This window comes from Strongylocentrotus purpuratus, unplaced genomic scaffold (genome assembly GCF_000002235.5).
Source record: "Strongylocentrotus purpuratus isolate Spur 01 unplaced genomic scaffold, Spur_5.0 spur5_scaffold_21, whole genome shotgun sequence".
Lineage (NCBI taxonomy): Eukaryota > Metazoa > Echinodermata > Echinoidea > Camarodonta > Strongylocentrotidae > Strongylocentrotus > Strongylocentrotus purpuratus.
Window position 1 is genome coordinate 3,746,581 of NW_022145607.1, and position 22,183 is coordinate 3,768,763.

General features: G+C 37.5%; 2 protein-coding genes across 3 annotated transcripts; both read left to right on the plus strand.

Moving 5' to 3' along the window:
* The first annotated feature begins 1,751 nt into the window (after positions 1-1,751).
* Positions 1,752-21,377, plus strand: LOC105447173 (E3 ubiquitin-protein ligase E3D-like). The gene is made up of 9 exons (XM_030995034.1): positions 1,752-1,909; positions 10,935-11,267; positions 14,597-14,837; positions 16,113-16,182; positions 16,483-16,567; positions 17,009-17,120; positions 17,696-17,892; positions 19,161-19,299; positions 20,976-21,377. Exons 1-9 carry the CDS (start codon positions 1,800-1,802, stop codon positions 20,994-20,996), a joined length of 1,308 nt encoding a protein of 435 aa, XP_030850894.1. The 5' UTR covers positions 1,752-1,799; the 3' UTR covers positions 20,997-21,377.
* On the plus strand, positions 2,941-10,016 carry LOC105447354. 2 transcript variants are annotated; one of them, XM_011685266.2, is made up of 5 exons: positions 2,941-3,233; positions 4,489-4,588; positions 4,844-4,930; positions 5,115-5,213; positions 5,518-10,016. In XM_011685266.2, the coding sequence occupies exons 1-5, from the start codon at positions 3,231-3,233 to the stop codon at positions 8,952-8,954; spliced, it is 3,726 nt and encodes a 1,241-aa protein (XP_011683568.2). In that variant the 5' UTR covers positions 2,941-3,230; the 3' UTR covers positions 8,955-10,016. The 2 variants fall into 2 exon arrangements, with proteins under 2 accessions (XP_011683568.2, XP_011683569.2); XM_011685267.2 differs by lacking the exon at positions 5,115-5,213.
* Positions 21,378-22,183: the final 806 nt, after the last annotated feature.

Below are 22,183 nucleotides of genomic sequence, written 5' to 3' on the forward strand. Positions count from 1 at the left end.
CCAACAACATTTGAAAGATAATACTAATTTAGAACTTCCCTTAAAAAAGGGGTGCTTGAAAATGTCTTTAAGTGGGAAAATAACGACTATTAATTGTCGAATCGACTTAAGAGCTATAGAGCCAGTAAGTAATATTCTGATTTCTCAGACCATTGTACCGAATGGCCGTACGTTTATGCTGCGCAAAGATTCAATCAGTTAATTTTGGCCATTACAAGAAGTGGGTTATTGATGAAGACAAATGCTCATGTACCCTTTACAGCTCATTTTATGTATGTTATTTATACCAAAGAAGAACAAAAAGCCAGTCAGTTACTCAATAGTGTCTGACAGTGAAGTCTAGCAAGCAGGCGCGGATCCAGGATTTCTTAGGGGAGGGGGCCCAACTTTTTTTTTTTTTTGCTCCCGAAAATTTGAAAATCGCGCCGGCCGAAAAGTCGCTCAGTGGGGGGGGGGGGGGGGGTACAGAACACAATTTTTTTTTTTTTTTTTTTTGCTCTCGAAAATTTGAAAAACGCGCCGGCCAAAAATTCGCTCAGTGGGGGGGGGGGGGGGGGGGGGGGGGGGGGGGGGGGGGGGGGGGGGTAGTGAGCACATTTTTTTTTTTTTTGATCCTCAAAAAAATTTCAATTTGCACCCCCCCCTTGAGCGCCAGGGGGGGGGGGGGCCCAACCCCCCAAAAAGGTAAAAATCACGTGATTTTACATGATTTTTTTCTCAAGGGGGGGGGGGGGGCCCGGGCCCCCCGGGGCCCCCCCCCCTGGATCCGCCACTGCTAGCAAGTAAACGGGTTTCCTTGCATAATTTGAATATAAGGACACTGCTAAAGTTTAAATTTCACAGATAGGACATAAATGACATATTCATAATTCCTGCAAAGTTCTACAGAAATTGATGTTGGCTGCAAAAGGGACATAGTATCTTTAAAGTATTAGTCTTTGCTAGATATTTCAATTTGTCCTTTAAAGGATATGTGCTCTCTATACATGTAATTATATCATACTCGCGGGAGTGTTCGAAACCTCGAACCCCCTGCCGCCAGTCCGTACATAACTTCGTAAATGTTATCAGCATAACTTGGAAGATATTACAAAAACACACACCATGATATCATGAGAAAGAGAAATGGATTGGGACAGACATTAAGGGAAGGAGATGGTGGGGGGGGGGGGGTGGAGAGGAAACAGAGACAGAGAGAATGGAGGTGAAATATAGAGAATGATTATGATGATATATATAAATAAAGACAGAGAGAAAGAGAGAGAGAGAGAGAGAGAGAGAGAGAGATCGTTAAGAGGGAGAGGGGGATATGGCGGAGAGAGAGAGAGAGCTAGAGATAGGGAACAGGGAGAGATAGAGAGAGAGAGAGAGAGAGAGAGAGAGAGAGAGAGAGAGAGTTAGTTGTGTGCTCGAATTCACGGGGTATTCTAAATTCTTAAGGTAAGTCTTAATTCACTGGAACCGATTAAGAAATAATTTTAGATGAATTAATGGAAATAAATTGATTGGCAACATACCGGTATCAAAAATTAAATTAAAGATATGTTGTCAATTTAAATGAAAACCATCATTCTGTTCAATATATTTTCGAGTTTACATCGTTCAGACTTCAGGATATATATATATATATATTTGGATGGTTTACACGAGGAAAAAAGAGCTTTAGATTTATTTTTAGCGAGGGGTATTATATTTATTTTCCTATTTTATTTGTTTAGTCAATGACACCCTATTTCATAGGAGAACTCGTGTGAGATCCGTGATTCTGATTTGAAAGGACAGAACTGAAACGAAGAGAAATGAAAGATCCAGTTTTATATGGTGAATTTAGGAGACAGTTAAAAGCAGTTCAAATAGCCATAAGAGTACATGGAGCTTCTAATAATAGTTTTACTGACAACTGTCAAGGGTAAGTAGTAGTACGTTAGAAAGTAAAGGAAGTTGCCGGTCCGCGACGGTTGAGGCTTTGTTTGAGGGAGCTCAGCTCCGCCGCACCTGGAGGCGTGGCGCGTCGGTGGCGCGTAGCGTGGCGAAGCTTCGCGTATGATGTTTGCCAGCAACTTATTCGCCTTTGATGGCTTTGCTAATGCTAGCACAAGATTCCGTTCAAATATTACAATCCATTCAAATCATTTATTTTTACACTCTTCAAGGATTTTACAATATTGATAAATAAATGGACCCTTGGCCTTGTTCTAAACTAAACCTGTATTAATTTTGTGCATTGCCATGGTCGCACAGGCAGCACAGCACAACTCAACCACCCGGCATTTGTCATTCAATACATGCCATTGCCATTGGTTTCCCATGGTCTTTCCCACTCCATGTAGACTCTACACGTAACTTGTGTGTGAGGGAATGAAGCACACGTACATACCTCCCGGTGCAAAGGTACATTAGTGCCAATAAATGTACTAGTCTAGTGTTCATGGTGTTGTAACATTACGGATATTTCCAATTCCGTTTAACCGCTAGTCAAAACCGGACGTTGTTCGGTTAAACAAAAATTATTCACGTTTGCCAAGGTCGCCGCTGATTGAAAGTAAGACTACCACACACCAGTGTTCTAGCTCCGGTGGTCGGCACTGAGCGGGCCCGATCTTCACGGGGGATTTAGGCCCACCACTCCTGATGTAAAAACACTGCTTCCGACCACCAATAATTTCACATAAAAACTGCTTTAAATGTAACTATTTGTGAAGAAAAGTAGTACTTGCATTCATATTTTCTTCTTTAATCGTGTTTATTTGCAATTTTACCAGAATCATGTTTCAATGTGACGATAAATAATTATTTGCCAAGTAGTGTTATCTAATGTTACGATTCATGAAAGCTGCCTATTGATAGGGGTTTCAGAGTGATGACGTCATGAGTTCGCACTGGGCGATCGAGAGAGCGAAAGTGTAGTATTCTCTGTGTGTCTTTCGATTATTACGTAAACTCCGTAGCCACACACAACTTCGCTCTAAAAATCACGGAGCGTTGCGAAGGCACCGCAATATCGTACTTTTCGGAAAACATCGTTAAGACTTCGCCTCCTTTCGTCTCTCCCCCGCTCTTAGTATTTGTTGACAAATAAAATCCGAACATACCCGATTGAAGCCGAGAAAGTGCCCTCCGTGCTGATATAACCTAAGTGTTTGTAGTGCAAGGAGAACTGACGAAACAATGCCATGAAGTTTTAAAAGCTACGATTTCATCATTTTCCCGTAATCTGCATCCAACTTAGGATGGTGAGTATGAAAATATAGAGTCTGCTGATTCAGAAAATGTATTCATTGTCGATGTTTTATCAAATTTGAAGAGCGGAAAAAACAATTATTAAGGCCCGATTCATGAAAATAAACGATCGAATTTGAGCTTCGTCGTGAGCGAGCTGTGCGAAGACCGCTTGAGCTTGCACAGACACATGGGCAGGTCCATTTTTCGGGTGGGGGTGTTAAATTCAACAATATGACAAATACGTAAATATTTACGTTTTTAAGCGAAATTCCACGAGTTTAAACTAGTTCTAGTAGATAATTAAGGACTTTGATTATGTTTGGTAACATTTAAAGCACATTTCTATATTTTTATTTAAAGTTCGGTTCGGGAAAAAATCCAGATAAATGCGATAGTTACCTGTGTGAAAAAATGGTATTTACCACAACAACGATAAATTTTTGACGGAAAATTCTTGAAACAAATCGGATAAAATGTTGATCTTGTGACTTTTTGGTTATTTTGGAGACAAAATATTACATGGTATGTATGTTTGGTCATATAAACATTACAAAATGCCACTTTTAAAAGAATAAGACAATTTTAAGGACGGAATTGAGGCCTCCGGATTTTATTCTTGCGCAACTTGTGTGAACTCACTCTAGTCCCATACGTTGAATGTTACGTTTGCTTGAGTTTATAGTTGCATTTCTCCACGATTCTCTGTACTCCCTAGCAGTTTTCTGATCATAAATAATGTGAAATCTATGTTCTTTGCGCAAGATTCTCGTTGATAACATATTTTATTTATTGTGTGGAACTTCTTTATTGATCCATTTCTCATTTATTTACCTCCTCCACCTGTCTGAAAACCCGGCTGAAAACTAAATCACTGTCAATGAATGTGCATATTAATGTTAGTCTAGATCTATTTGTTATTCTAACCAAATGTTTCTGTTCAAATATTTCACTGATTGTTACTTCTTGAACTGGATAATCAGTTACATAACTTATTGTAGACCCTAATTTTAAAAATTGTTATAAAAGTACTCAAAATTACAATCAATTTTCAAGTTCGACCGAACTACATTAAGTAGACTACCCTAGACAGTAATTATAAATAATCAATTTTTTTTTCTTCTCAAAAATAATTGTGCCTTCGCTAACAAAGGGGCCGGAGGCATTACTTATTATTATGACAATATTACATTACATGTTTTGTTTCGGAAATGAACGTTATGTGAACATTTCTTTGATTGATTTTAATGTTTTATTTTATATTTGTAGATGGCAAACACAGAGTCAGAGGAGCCAGCAAGTGCAATGGATGAGGCTAAAGACAAGGGGATTTTGTCAGGGACTAATCTTGAACATGATGAAGCTGAAGGTAGGTATCATCTTTCATTCTTTATAAATTAATTAGATTAATTTATTTTTGTTAATGAAATAATATTAAGTGTTGAAGATAATTTGGTAACCAACTTATATTATACTGTACAAAGAGTCTATGTTTTAATTCATTTAGTTTGTTGTTGGTTAACTCAATTTCATTGCCCTCAATCTGGATAATGATACAAAATTAGCTCAGGAAATAAGAATGGCGTTAATTTATTTATCTTTTCTAATTTTGTTTTGTAAATAGTAACAGCTCCTGTATCATCAGCAGCGGGATCATCAGCTCCAGGATCGTTAGCTCCTCAAGCGACTTCAATCCCAGGAGGAAGCAATGGTAATTATTGTTGTCACTGTTTATTTTCAAATGGTAAATCATGCATGAATTAAATGAACATTTTAGTTTTAATTAATAATTGTTGCCTTGAATCTTTATAGTAGTATTTATCATGACAAAATACGCTAAGGAAATAAGAATGGTGTTATATTATTCATCTTTTCTAATTTTGTTTTGTTAACAGTAACAGCTCCTGTAGCACTAGCAGCGGGGTCATCAGCTCCTGGAGTAGCGGCCGGATCATCAGCTTCTCAAGCGACGGCAATCCCCGGAGGAAGCAACGGTAATTATTGTTGTCACTGTTTTTTATTATGGTTAATCGTCCCAAAATTAAATGAACATCTTATTTGGAATCTGTGATTTATGATGAATGGAATATACATATGTTTTCAAATTTTAAGTTCATCCAATCCTCATCAGTAAATAAGCATTGTATTAATTTAATAGGCAGAACAATCACAATGAATACACATATGACACAACAATTACTCAGTTACTAAATTAAAGCTATTGACTTGACAATAAATGACATAATATGATTCATAAATTAATAGTTTGCTTTTCTCTTTTATGTTTTTCCCCTGCAGATATTGGGCCATACTGTACAGCCATGGATCTTCACCGGGACCTCTTCACGGGACAGGAGGATTTGCCCACTGTGGAGAAATTGCAAAATGGTCTTGTAGTAGAACTGTACGACTTCTTGAAAGAGAATAGAATGTCAAATATGGGAATTGCTAGAATATTGATCAAGTTAGGTGGTGTTTCTGCTAACGACCATAAAGTTTGTAATTATGTTAAAGAGGTTGTAACAAAGTACAAACATATTAAAAAAAATGCTAAAGGTATTGTACAGGTACAGAAATTGTCAAGTCTTCTAGATAAGGAATTCTTAGTCTTGAGAAGCAAGCAATTGAAGGAGCCAGACACACCTAGGAAGAAGAAAATGAGAGCGCAAATCGCTGAAATCAAGACAGACAACAAAGGAGTGAAACGGAAATTGGCAGGAATGGAAGGAACAATAGAAGACCAAAGGCATCGTCTGGAGTTTTTAGAGGAGGAGCTCGACATGCGCAAAGCAAGACAGAAAGAAATTGCTGATTTCAGCACGCTACAGGATAGTTTTGTATTCCTGTGCAAGAAGATGAAGCAAATCACTGCAGAGTTCGATCCAACTTGTCAGGAACTGAACGCATACAAGAAAAAGTATGAAGAAAAAGAAAAAGAACTGCTCGAATTGGAGAAAAAACTTGTAGCATGTCAAGGAAAACTTCAGAAAGTAAATGCCAGGAATGTTAACAAGAGGATCAAAAGGAGAGATGAAAGCATAACAAAGCTGAAGGATGATAATTCAGAATTATCTACTCTCGTCAAAGAGTTAAAAGAAGATCTCGAACAAAACAGAAACCAACTCAGCTCATCAAAAGATAGAGTGCAATCCATGGAAGCGCATTCCAAACATATCAACCAGTCTCGGAGAAAGGTCTATGACCAAGCCAGGTATCTCCGGCGACGACATACATCTGGTGCAGACGTGCAGGATCTGATGGACCTGAAGGAGAGAGTGTCGTTCCTAGAGAAGAGGGAAAAGGAATTGGAGGAAGTGATAGGTTTAATGGAGGACAATACCATCATGACATTCGAAAATGGTAGATATAACGACTGCATCCGCAAAACTATCATGGAGTTGCTTGCGCAGAATGTGTCCTTACGGAAGGTTACTTCCGTCATTAGAACTGTCATCAAAAACTTGACTGGAAAAAACATCGGGCGTCTCCCTTCGGCAGGGACAGTATCGAGATTGGCCGTGGAAGCAAACCATCTAGCAACGATTGAAGTTGCCCTGGCAATGAAGTCAGCAACACCAGAAAAAGCACTTGGAAACTGCATTCACGGAGATGGTACTACCAAACATCATCGGAAATATCAAAATTTTCAAGTGACATTGCCAGATGGGACATCGCGAACAATGGGCTTAGTTGAGATGGCTGCAGGTGATACTGAAGCTGTAATGGATGCCTTCAAGGACAGAATCAACACACTGGCTTCATCTCTCGCTCAACTTGAGGGTGGTAATCAAGAAGACATGTACAAGGAATTGGTTACAACTGTGAAGTCAACAATGACTGATCAAGGGGCTACCATGCCGCAATTCAATGATAGGTTGAGAGCACTTCGTCAGGACCTCCTTCCTCAAGTTGTCAAACAGTGGAATCAGCTTCCAGGTGATGTTCAAGCTTGTGTAAGTGACTTCGGGAAATTTTTCTGTAAAATGCATCCCCTAATAAACTTCGCTGAAGAAGTGGACAAAGCCCTGAAAGCGTTTGAAGATATTACAACATCAGGAAGGCATGCACACACATTGCAAACATCAGAATCTGGCGCCACAAGACTCATCAGGATATCGAGTAAGGCCTTTCATCACCGGGGATGTGACAAGTCGGGAGTTGAAGATGTCTTTTCAGCCTTTCTGTCAAACGCTTGTGGGACGAAGAATCATCTGGTTGATTACATTGGAAATCGTGCGAACATTCTTTTTGAAGGTGCCTCCGCCCTTTATTTCCACGTTCCTCACATTCAGGAGTTTCTTTCAATGATTCAAAATCGTAACAACCTTCTCCTGGCAATCGAAGAGGACATCAATGAGAAGCTCTTGGTGGCCGAGATACGAGCACTTGGCATATTTTACATCGCTGCCATCAAGCCCCTTTGGGAAAGGATTATCAGCTCGGGCAACATTTTCGACACGAATGAGCCACTCCATCAACTCCAAACCAAGCTCATGGTATGGAAGGAAGACGCATCCCCTCTCCTGGCAGGTGACAGCCCCTTCAACATTAGCACAGGAGATGACATCTCAAAGAAGCTCCTAGACAGTACTGATGCTGAAGCAGAGATGCTGACCACCCAAGCCCTTGAGTTGATAAGCTGTGCTGTCCTGCTCATCCTTCAACGCCAGTGCAAAGACCAGCTACCTGGAGGAAAGTATTGGGACCTGGCTGATGACGTCAAGGCAGCATACCACAATGTCCCAAGCACCAACATGATTGGAGAGAGGGATTTTGCACAACTCGATCTGCTTGTCCGCAAAAAACCCTCTGCCAGAATCACCACTCTTGAAGCACTCATCATGTGGACCAACAATAAGATGCCGGAGTGGCTTGACTCTCTGTCAGAGAAAGAAAGAGGGAAATATATGAAGGCGGCAAGGCAGTGCTCAGACGATGTTCTTAGGAGATATGCCGAACGGAAGAAGGCTATCAAACAGCAGAAATGGGAAGCTCTTCAAAAGGCATCACAAAAGAGGAAGGATCTTGAGGAAAAGAGAATGAAGTCGACAGCAGACTTGGTCAATGAAGTAGTTGAGCTTGGTGGAGTGTGGACTTCAGAGCAGAAGATAACAGAGATGGTTGGAGACATTGAGAGCACAAAATCAGACGAACAAATAAGAAGAATACTGTACACACAGCTGTTATTCTTACAGAAGGTCCTTAAATGTCAAGGTCCGTCAAAAGAACATTTCCAGCTATCTCATCAAGGGCAGCCGTTTACAAGAGGAGAGATGATGCAACATTTAGTAGATGTTGTGAAGCACAACAATCTACAAACCCAACCACAACCTGACCCAGTAGAAGCCGCTGCAATTCAGCAAAGGGAAAGCAGTGCTGGAAGCAGCTTCGAGTACACAGCACCTGAAGATCAAGTTGAAAGCTTTCAAGAGCAGAAAAATAAGATGTTCAAAAAAATAGAAGAGGAAAAGAAGAAGAGAGCAGCAATTGCATCAAAACAATATCTGGATGAACTTCTTCTGAACCCAGAGTTACTTGTAGGCAAGAGGATCGAACACGTCTTCCTAATTGAACATGTGAAAGTCTGGATCCATGGTGTGGTGACTGGTATTAGTTCTTACAAGACTGATAACCTGAAGACCCTCTTCTTCATTGATTATGAGGATGAGGATGAACTCAAGGAGTACAACCTTCTATCTGACTTGAAGAAGAATGAATTAATTGTGAAAGATTGATTTCTGCTCAAGCGATTAATAAAGTTTGAAAAGAGAATTCAAAACTGAGCAGTATTAGGTTGAGCAAGAAGGAATTGTTTAATATTCATTTCTGATCAACTGATTAGTAACATTTGAAAGCAGTTAATCTGAAAATTCGAAGCTGAGCAGAACAAGAAGGAATGAATTGTTTAATATTATTTTCTGATCAAGTGATTAGTAACATTTGAGTCAATCTCACAAGTCAAAGCTGAGCAGTGTTAACTTTAACTAGAACAAATTAATTTTAATTTGGTGCAAATTGAAAATTGAAGTATACCCGAGAAGTTGTGACGGAACCAAAACAAATTATCATGCAAAGAAGATGTAACAAAACAAAAATAATTACAAAGAAAATGCAATGGAACCAACCTTTAAAGAAAAGAATAGCAAATAAATAAGAACAAATTCAAACATTAAATATATTAGTCTTTATTGTATGTACTTATATGTTTGGAAACTTGTATGGTATGAAAGTTGGAAGTCTCTGTTAATTGTTATTGTGTGTGTATTTGTCCGTATGTGGTTATGTTTGTAAGTGAGTGTGTGAGCATTCATGTTTGGCGGTGTGCATAAAGCTGTACATGTGTTTGTTTTTCTTTATTTGAAAACAAGGATTACATTTCTGTATAAATTTGAAAAACCTTGAATTAAAATATATTGTATCTTGCAAAGATAAGTACACAATAATGTGAGAAAAAAAATGTCTGATTCCTTAAATTTAAGGGATATCATAGTTTTTTCATTTTATTGAATAAATTCGCATAAATTTGCATATTTAATTATTACTCACTAATGTCAAGAAATATGAATTACAAATTCCTGTATCTTGCAAAGATATGCATAACATTTGTGAAAACTAGATTTCTGACTCTTTTAATTCAAGGGATATCACCATTTCCCATATAATTGAATAAATTTGCATAAATTTGCATAAATTTGCATATTTAATTATTACACACTAATGTCAAGAAATATGAATTACAAATTCCTGTATCTTGCAAAGATATGCATAACATTTGTGAAAACTAGATTTCTGACTCATTTAATTCAAGGGATATCACCATTTTCCATATAATTGAATAAATTTGCATAAATTTGCATATTTAAAATATGATTAATAATGTCAAGAAAATATTAATTACAATCTATTGTATTTTGCGGAGGTATATACAAAATTTCATCGCTGTTGGATTCTGCATCTCAGAGATATTGATAAATATGTTGTAAACGTACATGCCAAATTCCTATACAAAGAGTACCACAATGGTGCCATCTTTAAAACAATAGGAATAAAAGATTTGATCATGTGACCTCTGTGAAAAAATTCCCTAAAAAATAATTCTTAAAAAAATTGTAACTCTTTAACGCTTTGACCGATTTTCAAAATTTAAACTGCATTATGCTTCTAAAATTACATTCTATCAACTTTTGAAGGAAATTAAGCTTCAGCTATAAAAGACAAAAATCACCTGAAACCCCTACTATTGATCATAACACTGATAACATTGACCAGTGTAAAAGACAGTGTTAAAATTTCAATTCTAGAGAAATATAAGGGGCTGGGTTTCACCCACTTAAGAACAAGAAAAATTAAATTTTTGGACTGTTTGTTCCAGAATTATTTTCACTTCTTATTGAAATCATGGAAGTACATTTTGTTTCTCGGCATTGCATCGGTAGTATTCAGCCACATATACTAAGCCCATAGGGAGCTCGCTTGCTCACTGTTTGTTACAGAGAAACATTAAAGGCCCACTGTACTACTTGTAGCTACCTGCTCCCTCTATATAGAAAACAATGCCTAATCAGTGACCATTGGTCCCCATGATCCTCTTTTTCTTATGTTCATTGAGAGCTGAGTTGATGAGATCTGCCACCTGTCAGTGACCTCCCTGGGTGGTCTAATTCCTCCTAGCTAAACTAGTACAGACGGCCTTTAAACTCATCTCATATTTGCAGGAATCCCCATCAAGCACCATACAGCATAGAAGTTAGATCAGATGCCATCAGCCTGGTTCAAGACAAACCACTCAAACAATGGACATTTCTCCTCCCCGAGGGGCTCCGAGCTCTGCCTGGATCCTGTAGTGGACTGGAGTGGATCCAGGGAGAAGGGATCCAGATGAGACTCCAGCTGGAGACTGATGATTTAAATGGAGCACAGGAGGCAGAGCCAGAGAAGGGAGGAGAGCTGGATGAAGAGACTGGTGACCTGTTTCTCAAGGCACTGGAAAATCCAAGCTGTGAGGTGTCTTGCTCAAGATGTGGTGCGCCTCTTGTTCAACCTTCTGGGTGAGATACTAAAGCCTCATTTAGATATAGTAAACAGTGGGATTTAAAGCCCCGTCTTAATAGAAATTTTTGATCTCACCTGAGCGATGAGAAACAGTGGGGGGTCTGATCGTAAAACATGGGGTGAGCTTTTGGACACCGTCTTAATCAGCCATCTGCGAAAACCTCACCCAGGTAGGTTACCAAACAACCGCACCTGTCTTATCGCGATCAGCTGGCGCGGGCTGTGTGTATGTATACTTTTTTTCACGCCGATTTACCCGGGTACAGTTCCGCGAGCGTCTTAATAGGCTGTTTATCAGGATATCACCCTGGCTCGACTAGAGTGAGTTTTACCTCGATATTGTCCGGACGTTAATTGGAAGTGGGTAAATTTCATCCAGCCAACGTCCGGACGTCACCGCTACTTTATTTTCCAATTAAAACGGGGTTTTATATACAAGGATGTAAATGTATTAAATGTGCTTCACATTTCTGTATTATAACTAAGTGAAAACGGGTTGAACCTTTATTGCAAGCAGTTTCCATTCATTGACGGTGGCTTACTGTGTCATATCAGAACCTAACCTTTAGTCGAGTGTTTGATATAGGAAGCGTAGTGACCAATGTAGCCTTTAAATTAATGGGATCTCCGTAATCAATGCCTGGACGTTACTATCATGCCCCCATTTAAAATGCACTCTGGGATGGCTTGATGACTTAGTCCCTTCTGGTCTATTTTGTGCGGCTGTACTGTGCTGTCATGTCTCGGCCGGCACTGGGTGGCAGCAAAATTCCAAACAAATCCTACACACAGGGCTCTAATTAATTTTTTGTCCACGGGGGCTCTTCCCCCAAAAAAGAGCCCCCATGAGCCTTCTCACAGGGGCTCTTTTAGTACTGACGGGGGCTCTTGTTTATACAAATATCCATACAAGCTACATAGCTGTTACTGACTTTCATCCCCTGATGACATTCTCTCGATTTTTTCCCGTTCTGCACATTATTTCCTCCTCATTATTCGGAGCAACCTTTACATCCTTTCTTTACTGAACCGCATAGCGGCGAGGCGATTTTGTGTGTGTGCTATTTTGGACAGGCGCGGATCCACGGGCCGATTCTACCGGCCACCCCCCCTAGCCTCACAAACCGGTAAAAAATAGGATAGTAACGTACATTTTACCTTAAGAAATAAAATAGAAAACGCCCCCCCCCCTGACCTGCCAGTGACACAAATGCGGCATCAAAATATTTTTGCTTCTCTGACCGTAATTAAATGCCTAAAACCTCTGGACCCCCCCCCCCACCAATTTACGCTCGCTACCCTCTACCTGATCGTAAATACTTTAGACCCCCATTTTGATAAACGTTCCGCGGGGCCTGTGTATATAATATATACACATACAACACTGATCTTTATGATGTCTTTAACGTGGCATATCTTCTTCTCCCCTTTCAAACGAGAAAGAAAACAAGGTCATCAAAAGGGATTAAGCGACAAATAATGATTGTGATTCAAATTGATGCGAATATTTGTTTGAATAAGCACTGCTATTCACCCGAATCTTCTTTGTAAAAACAACTTTTACAAATCTCTGCCATGCTTACTGAGTTGAGACGTTCCATTCAATGTAAAATACTCATTAAAGAATACATTTCTCCTAATCTGAAAGTGATCCTACAACACAGTGGCAGATTTGCATGGCTGTGATTTGTAAAAGTCGTTTTTTCAAAGAAGTTTCTGGTGAAAAGCATTGCTTATTCAAAAAAATCCTTGCAACAATTTGAATCACAATGATTATTTGTCGTATGATCCTTTTATTAAATAACCTTGTTTTCTTTTTTGTTTGCAGGGGGAGAAGAAGCTATGTCACGTTAAGAAATCATAGAGATCAGTTGTATTATGCGTATATACATATGATGATACCAGAACAAAATATTGATTATCAGAATGTCATTTTGGAATACCTCTATACAAATACTTTAGCTCGTATCAGTATTAGTATGAGCCAATATAAAGCTATTATTCTTCATTCAGTTCAGTATAATGATTTTCCTCAAAAATAGTTTTGCTATTTTTTTAGGGTTGAGACGCTAAGAAATGGTTTCAAATGTACATTACACAAACCCTGAACCATTGCAAAATGATGGTGGTTCCCTCTCTCTCTCTCTCTTTATTTTAATCATGCATTATCAACTAAAGCAGCAACCAAAAACTTAGGGTTATCTGAGATAGGTGAAAGTAAGAGTTAAAAAGAAAGTCATGCTAAAACGGCGCTTCACTCCCCCCCCCCCCTTGAAAAAAATAAAATAGATCAGTAGTCCTCCTCTCCAGCATCCCCCCGCTTTAATATTCACCGGCCGGCTGAGTCGGCCCAAAAATGTTCCCAAAAAACTGGACCCCCCAAAACAAATATATGTGCATTTATCCAGCCCCCTCACATCTGACGTCCTTTTAAGCACTGGCAGTGCCTTAAAAGGAGGTCACACGTTGCAGTCCACGTTCTCATCGTGCAAATCTAAAAGTCCCTAATATTGATTTACTGGTCGTGGTTCATTATTTGCTGGTCATTTAAAATTACCAGATTTTAGCGGGTTTACGCTTTCACAACAAAAAACTTCTCCATGACCATGTTTCTGCCCTTGCGCGATCGCCTCCAGCTCCAGCAGACATGGCGCGGCAGCGTGCACACGTACCGTTACTAACGGCGCAGTAGGCCTATAACCACTGCTGACGGCGGCACTGCACTGCAAGCTGAATCGGTAATAATTAATAGGCCTATTCATAGAACGGGAAATCTTGCACGCTAATCTAATTTCCGTTTCATTGGTTTAAGGTTTGAAAATTGAAACTAAATATTGTGTTAAAGTTATAACAGAAAAGATAATCTTTATTCTATAATTCCACGGGGGCGATTTTTAATTTTGCAATCGCCCCCGTGAGCAACCTGACGGGGGCGATTATGTAGCTCACGAGGGCGAATCGCCCACCGTCTCCGTGTATTTTGAGCGCTGCCTACACAGCTTGCGACCTGGAAAAGGTTGTTCCGAAGGAAGGACAAGTTTAAAAACACTCCACGATCGCGATTCTGTTCACGGCATTTTGGTTATATCTACATCCAAAACTTGAAAAGTTATTAATTTTATTCAAGAGGCGACTGCTAAGCTCAGTTGTACACATATATTTTGATTTGACTAACCTTAGATTTCAAAATGACTTGTATAACTATTTACATACGTGTATTTCTAATCATGATCCCTGCACGACCAATCAACATACTTGTCAGTGTAAATGATGCAGTTATTTGAAAAGTTTTATAATGATTACTGTTGTTCTGATTTTGTTCCAGTGGTTTCAAGAAGGTTCTTCCACTGCCGTCAGGAGACTGGGGCGACATGGCCGCCGACATGTGGTGCTGTAAGAGCAAGGTCATCGCCGAGGAAAGAGGCAAGATGAGCCCTCTACAGTTGAACCCAGAGGAAGGATCCATCATGGTGGATGACCTTCATCTACTGATTAACTCAAGAATGCTGACCAAAGGGTCAGTCCAGATTGAAGTAAAGAAGATGACTGGTCTGTCAAATACCAAGGTAGTGTACAGTTGTTGTACTTCATCATATGCACTAGTGACAATAATACCTTAGTCCAAAGGTTAAAATCCTTTTCCTGTATTATACTTTTTGTTATCTGCTAACCCAGAACCCTAGCCTTAAAGTGACTCAGTAACTTTGTCTCAGATTCTGAAACAAAATTCTGGATTTAGCTCATGCTGCATTCATAATTATAAACCTTTAGGTCAGTCAGGAATTCCATGACTTTTACAAGCAGATCACCTGTTTAATTATCAAGATATTTACGATTGGAAATCAAATCCATTTTTTGTTTTTTTAATGGTTTTTATAACACTACAGTATATTGGGGAAAATAGGTATGGTGAAACCGGTCACTCACAGATTTTTATTTTTTTGAGGCACTTCATGATCATTTTGATGCTCAACTTTTTTTTAGGGCTTCAATATTACACCATATCACAGACACTGATAACACGTAGGGCCGTGCATCTCAGATTTAACATTGTAAAATGATGCCTTTAACGAGACCACAGTCTGCATCTGTAATGAAACAAAGCATGGAGCAGATGTTGTGGGATTCCCTTATGTAATACTTAAGAATGTAAACTGTACCATAGCCTTAAAGGTAAAGACCAGTTATGGTCATGCGATTGCATTGTGAAAGAAATGTGGAATCGATCAGAAAAGGTTGATCATTTAGCTAGCATATAAGTATTGGAGTGCACTGCAAGGTTCTGGAATCATCAAAATGATAAGAAATTTGGCCAAGTCTTCGTAAAGTTACAAGCACTGTACACAGAAAGATGTATATGGGACTATACGCACACGTGCGCGACACGTACGTTTATCTCTCACAGACCATGTAGGATAAACTAATTTACCAAATATATCAATTAGTAGGCGATTTCCCGGTAAAATTTTTATCATCATGCATTAGTCAAAACATATTCTTTCACATGATTGGTAATAAGAGCTTCCATTTCATTTTTTGAAATTGGGGCTTTTCCAATACTGGTCTTTACCTTTAAGACTGCCCAATTCCCTCTTATTTTATTTTGATCATCATCTGAATTTTCCAATGGAATGAATAAATGTACATTGTAATAGCAGTGCATGCGTCTCATAAACATAGACGTTAATCATTTAAGACGATACATGACCATAAATATTTTCAACCAGCAATTGCAGTAAATACATTGATTTTGTGTAATTAAGTATGTATATTACAAGAATTGCATTTTTTTAAATATCACATTCATAGTCATTTTCTTCTGTGTATCTTATGTTATGCAGCAGACTGGTAAATCATTCAATGTGCTGTGTCAGAGATGTGGTAACATTCTGGGATCTATAGATAACTCAGGTGAGTAAATGATTTAAATAATTAATTCTTCAATATAACTTTTGGTGAGACAGGGTCATTAGAGTCTTTCATGCTAGCAGGGTTAATGAAACCTATGGCGAATGCGAAACTGTTCAGTGAAAACTGATTTACTTTTAGGCTTGCTCTTTGTAACTCTGATGTTTGAAGGTAATTTATGGGTACCACTAGATTTGTTACAACTTTTCAGTCATGAGAATACTGAAATGTTCTAGTGAATGTTTTTAACTCTATAGCATTCATCACAAGATGATAAGTATCATGTCTTATTCTTGTCAATAGGGGGCAGCAGTCAGCTAGAAACCACAAAGCTCTACCGCTATGCAGTCTGTATCCAACACAAAAGAAATCATCTCTCTGATAAAATGTAAGTTGGTGATCCAATATTTTATCCAGGCTTTATTTTCGTCCAAGATTTAAGTTAATGGTTTGGTTGCAATTAGGTTTTAGCTTCAGTTTTTAGAGATAGGATTAAACAAATATTGTGTGTCATCTAGATTTCAATCTAGGAATTCCAGCAATTGTTCCAGGAGCGTATACTGTGAGTTGCTTGTTTGTACTAAAATGGATTTTACCTGTTTACCTGTTTACATTCATGCATAAAACCTTTAAGTTTTTGAATTGTTCATGATAAAAGGATATTTAACGATTAATCAACTGGAAATCGGAAGTTGCCAAAATCAGAATTAAAAAATATTGGAAAGATAATGAAACAAAGATATAACTTTACATTAAATGTGTTGGTTTTGAACACTGAACATGATTTTGTAACATGATAATGATGAAAAGCAACATTTTATGTTCTTAGGAATAATCCTCTCCAGCAAACAATATGCAGTGTGATGGTTTCTCTGTTCAAGAATCAGATGACCTTCAAGTATATCATTGAGGATGAAGAGGAACATAAACCAAGGTTACTGGTGAGTTAGAATTTCAGAAATAAAATGATTTCCTTTAATCACCAATAACAATAACTGTGATCCAGTGATCTATGTTATAGAAAGAATTAGTCAATTAGTTTATATGTAATTGATAAAAGGTAGAGGGCGCATAGTAAATGATAAGTTTACATAGGATGAATAGCAATATTCTTTAAGTGGTATAAATGCCTAATTACTGATGCATATTAGCATTAAAAAAAATAGGCATGATTGGGATTGTTTTCTACATCTTGTTAATACATGTACATCTGAATCTGTAGAAAAAAATGAGACATGAATATCATTTCAAATGAAGATTTTTTTTTCCAGCTAGTAAAATTTTTAACAGTAAACTGAAATTAAGCTTCTGGTATGGTAAGATTAAGAGATTATTACTACAGGGTTCTTACTGGGAGTGGATTTCATATTTCCTTTTGTACTTCGAAAAAGAGATGGTCAAAACTTTGTAGTAATCGTGCCATTTTGAAATGCTTTGTTTGAAATGCTTTGTTTGATAAGATTTCTTCCAGTAATTTCATAATTTTAAAATGCAAATATAAATTTGTTCTCCTCAGATATGGCTGTTGGGAATAGACACCAGACTTCTATTTGGAGGAGCGCCATCTACCATCAAAGATCAAGCAGGCTCTTCATCTCTTCATCAACCTTCCCCTCCTATACCCCCTGAGGGCAGCAGATTAGAAGTTCAGCTGAAGAGTCTACCAATCGTCAAGGTCCTCTATCAGACATGCAACAGTGACACGGGTCAAAGGTCAGGATTTATCTTGTGAAGTCGTATTTTAAATTGAAACATAGAGCAGCTGAATGTGAGTTCTCTACCTGCACCTTCAGAAATATCAAAATTATTATGTTGGTTTAGTTTCCCTTCAACTCTCATATCTAATACATGTATTACCCACTTATACTCTCAATGACACTAGCATTTCAACAACATTTTAGTTTTCATGTATTTTCATGAATATTTATGAATTCTAATGAATTTTCATGAATTTTCATGAATTTTCATGTATTTCCATGTATTTCCATGCATTTCCATGTATTTCCATGCATTTACAAGTATTTTTTGTGAATGTTCTATGTACTCGCATACAAAAATCTGTTTTTAGGTGAAGGTAATTTGTCATTCATGAAAGCTTTTAAATCCTTCTCTGCCTTGAGCTTTCAAATCCCTCCCATGAATACTTATGATATTCTATTTCCTCCTGAAACTGAAACAGGCACATGCATAGTATACAATATTCCCTTGGAAAATACCTATTAGTAGATCAAATTAAACAATAATAAAAAATTAAAAAATATAGGAAAAAGACATATACCCCTAATTTGGATCTTGAAAACTCATTTATATCAATATTTGATGAACCTAGTTCCATTGTGTACTGCACAAGTTATTTCCCACAGGTTTCTACATCAATTAAAACCCCTTGACACTTCTATAAGGTAATTATCCAGTGTTCCTACTCTCCACAAAGGTCTTGCGTTCTTATTATAACTTAACACAATAAGTAGCTGGGTCTAATGACATCAGCATATGCCTAATTGTCTGGTAATTAAGAATGATTGCAGTAAGCTAAGGTAATGCCACATGTAGATGACGTCAATGTAGAGATATCAATAACAGTCTTTAATCACCTTAAAAATGTCTAGATCAAGGTCAGTTATGTTAGCACTGTCTAAACAGAGAAGCAGCCTGGATACCCATTATCATTGTGTTGGGAAAATTGATATCTTGCTAATGGTATGGCTTTGCAAATTCTAGTTCAACTCTTTTGACTATTTGGTTATAAACTTAATGCCCTCTGACCTTTATCTCACATGAAGTACTCCAAAATATGATATTTTACGTCATGAAATATAAAGATTATATTTGAAGAATACAGGTAACAATTTCTATTTCTGTTAATAAGTTTATCATGTGAATGTGGAATGTCGGTATACCTATTTAATTTTGATTTTTACCCAAATTCATAGTTGAGTATTGTTGACCATTTTCTCTCTTTCTGCTTTTTTCTCCAACAGGTTAGGTCAAGAATGGAACAAGGATCTGATGGTTCACGGCATCACACTCACCATGGAGGCGTGTTTACAACTAGGGTTACTACTAGCAACCAGTACACTCCAGGCCCCGCCTTCTATGAGGCAAATGAATGGATTTAGGGTGAGTGGTGGTTGGTGTTGTTTCAAAAGTTCCCCCTTAAAAAAAATATATATAATAATAATAAAATAATGAATAAAAAAATATATACAGTGCATCCCAGAAAAAACGAAACCGAGAACTATCAATGTTTTATCATAACTTAGTCATAATTATAATTGATAAATGACACATGTTTGGAAAGCTTAGATCCTCTTCTTTCATTTGATGCAACTCATATGATGCATATTTCACGCATGAGTGATTAAAATCAATTTGAAGAGAGGAAACCAAAAAGTCATTTGGCGGAAGGTATCTGAATTTCAAAGAGAAAATCACATTTCTAGAAAGTTCAATTTCTGCCCTTTCATATGACACCTCAATCATGAAAAATGAGCAAAAAATAACAAAGTTCTGTTTGTTTAAAGTAGTGCTTGCATTTTCATAATTTGATTAAACTAATTCATTTTCACTGGCTGCCTGCCGTAGCAACAAGCAGAATTGACAAAAGACTTAACTCTGTTTCGTTGACAATCAGCCGTGCATAAATTATTTCGACTATGGCTGATCTTCGCTAATTCTCGGTTTCGTTTTTTCTGGGACGCACTGTATATGTTGCCAAATATGCCTATCTAAAATCATTAATTTACCTGTCCATATCTTTGTAGTTAGTTTTTCATTCGTCTTTTTATATAATTTTTTGTTCACACCTCTATACATGTATGTGTCTGTCTACACACATCTATTTATTATCTTCAATAAGTATATTTTTATATGAAAATTGAATTCATTTTGACATCTTTTGATGTTAATTACTTTTTATTCAAATCTATTTGTCCCATTTTTAAAAATATGAACTTCATCACTGAATCCACAGTTTGATGAAGCAACAAATCATGAAAGCCTTGAGGTAGATAGGATGCATCCTTGGAAGTAATCTTTTGCTCTAATGTCATGAAGACCCTGTTATTCGTATTGTATACCTGCCAGTAAAGCAGTATCTTTGGCTTGGCCTCAGAGATGATTTAGCCCCAAATTTGATTTGATTTGATTTGATTTTATTTATTCATCATCAATAACATCAGTGATTAAACATTTGAATACATCGTGAATGGTACATGTTCATAAATGAATATTATAGATCATATTAAAGAAAAACCTAACAAAGTATTGATATGCTAGACATATGTCTTTTCTCATAGAATATAGAAGGTGATGAAAAGGAGCCAAATAATAGCACATGTGCTAGTCGAGTCTGGCCCCTGTTCTTAGCACACACTTGGCAAAAATAAATATATCATTATCAAAAAATAAAACTTGACAGTAGAAGTATACATGTTGAGTAATACCGTAGCACAATTTCTACACTCCAAATATAATTATGAAGAGGATATACCAGGTTAAAAAGTCATAGATACATGTATCTACAGATTATTTATACAAAAAAATTGCATTTTTTTGACAAAAAAAAAACAACAAAAATGTAATATGGAGATTATTTACAATATATACATGTGTACTTGCATAATTCAATCACTTATTCATCAAGTAATCGTTGAGATGTTTACGAAAAGTGTTTCTAGACCCTTTGTTTTTGATTTCATCAAATTAGCCTATTAAAAATCAATGAGTATATGTATTACAGTGCATCATCTTCATACATTAAATATTTTCCCCCTTTTTTATATTCCTTTTTCCAGGTGGGATCTCTGAAGCTTTGATGGAGGTTAATGGCTCTTGCCAAGTATGATGAATTACCATGAAATGTTTCAAGGACTGGTACAGTGTCATCTAATGTTGCACCCGTAGTACAAGTAGAAGGAGGAGGAGAAAGAGATGAAGAAGAAAGAGATGGAAGAAAAGAAGAAGATGGAAAAGAAGGAAGAGGAGAAGAAGGAGGAGGGGGAGGATGAGAAGAAGAAGAAGGAAAAAAAGCAAGAGGAAAAAAGGAAAAGGAGAAAACAAATTGATAGAACAACAGTGCCTTTTTTCACTAAAAAGATAAAAATGAATAAATGAAATAACATGATTGTCAATGACAGTGTGAATTATTTTTGTAGACAGTGCAATATGAGCGTTCATTAAATGACATGGCATGTAAACAGTTGTTTTGTTGATGTGATTCGTCTTTTAGTGAGTGTTCATGGTCGGACCACATGAGAGAGACAAGTGAAAATAAAAGATTCAGGCACCTTGGAGCGACCTTTTCACTTGGGATACTGAAGTTCATAACATTTTATACCAACCTTTACATTCCAAAATGTGCTGTCTCTATAGTGTGTCAGCACAACAGGCTCCCAGTTTAATGCCCTTGCTATGGGTAGAGTTTAGATCTTTCACTCCTGAGTATTGTAAAACTAGAACATACTAATATATTATTGAGGCTCAGAAAACAGTGATGCTTACAGTCTTTCAATAATTTATGTGTGCTTGGAGTGTGTCTGTGAGTGAGAGGGAGAGGCAGTGAGAGAGAAGAAACTGTGTGAGAGAGGGAGAAGGGAGAGAGAAAAGAAAGGGGGAGGGGAGAGGGGGAGGGAAGGAGGGAGGGAGAGAGAGAGAAAGAAAGGCTGGCATGATGAGACAAGTAGATTATAAGTGAGTGAAAGAGAGAAAGAGCGACATGAATTGAGAACGAGAGAAAGAGGCAGTGAGAAAGAGAAAAGTGTGTGTGTGTGTGTGTGTGTGTGAGAGAGAGAGAGAGAGAGAGAAAGATAGAGAGAGAGAGAAATGGAGGGAGAAGAGAAAGAGGGAGGGGTAGGAGAGAGAGAAAGAAATGCATGATGAGATAAGTAGATTATAAGTTTATAAAGTGAGTCAGAGTGTGAATTAGTTGCATTTACAAATGAAATGGGATACTAACTCACCTAAAGGTATTTAAAAAAATATATATATATAAGCCTAGAAGGTA

Coding starts and splice junctions, on each gene's coding strand:
- LOC105447173 (XM_030995034.1), top strand. CDS start 1,800: ATGAAAGATCCAGTTTTATATGGTGAATTTAGGAGACAGTTAAAAGCA. Junction 1,910..10,934: donor TTTACTGACAACTGTCAAGG/GTAAGTAGTAGT, acceptor TCATATTTGCAG/GAATCCCCATCAAGCACCAT. Junction 17,121..17,695: donor AACATAAACCAAGGTTACTG/GTGAGTTAGAAT, acceptor TGTTCTCCTCAG/ATATGGCTGTTGGGAATAGA.
- LOC105447354 (XM_011685266.2), top strand. Junction 4,931..5,114: donor AATCCCAGGAGGAAGCAATG/GTAATTATTGTT, acceptor TTTTGTTAACAG/TAACAGCTCCTGTAGCACTA. Junction 5,214..5,517: donor AATCCCCGGAGGAAGCAACG/GTAATTATTGTT, acceptor TTTCCCCTGCAG/ATATTGGGCCATACTGTACA.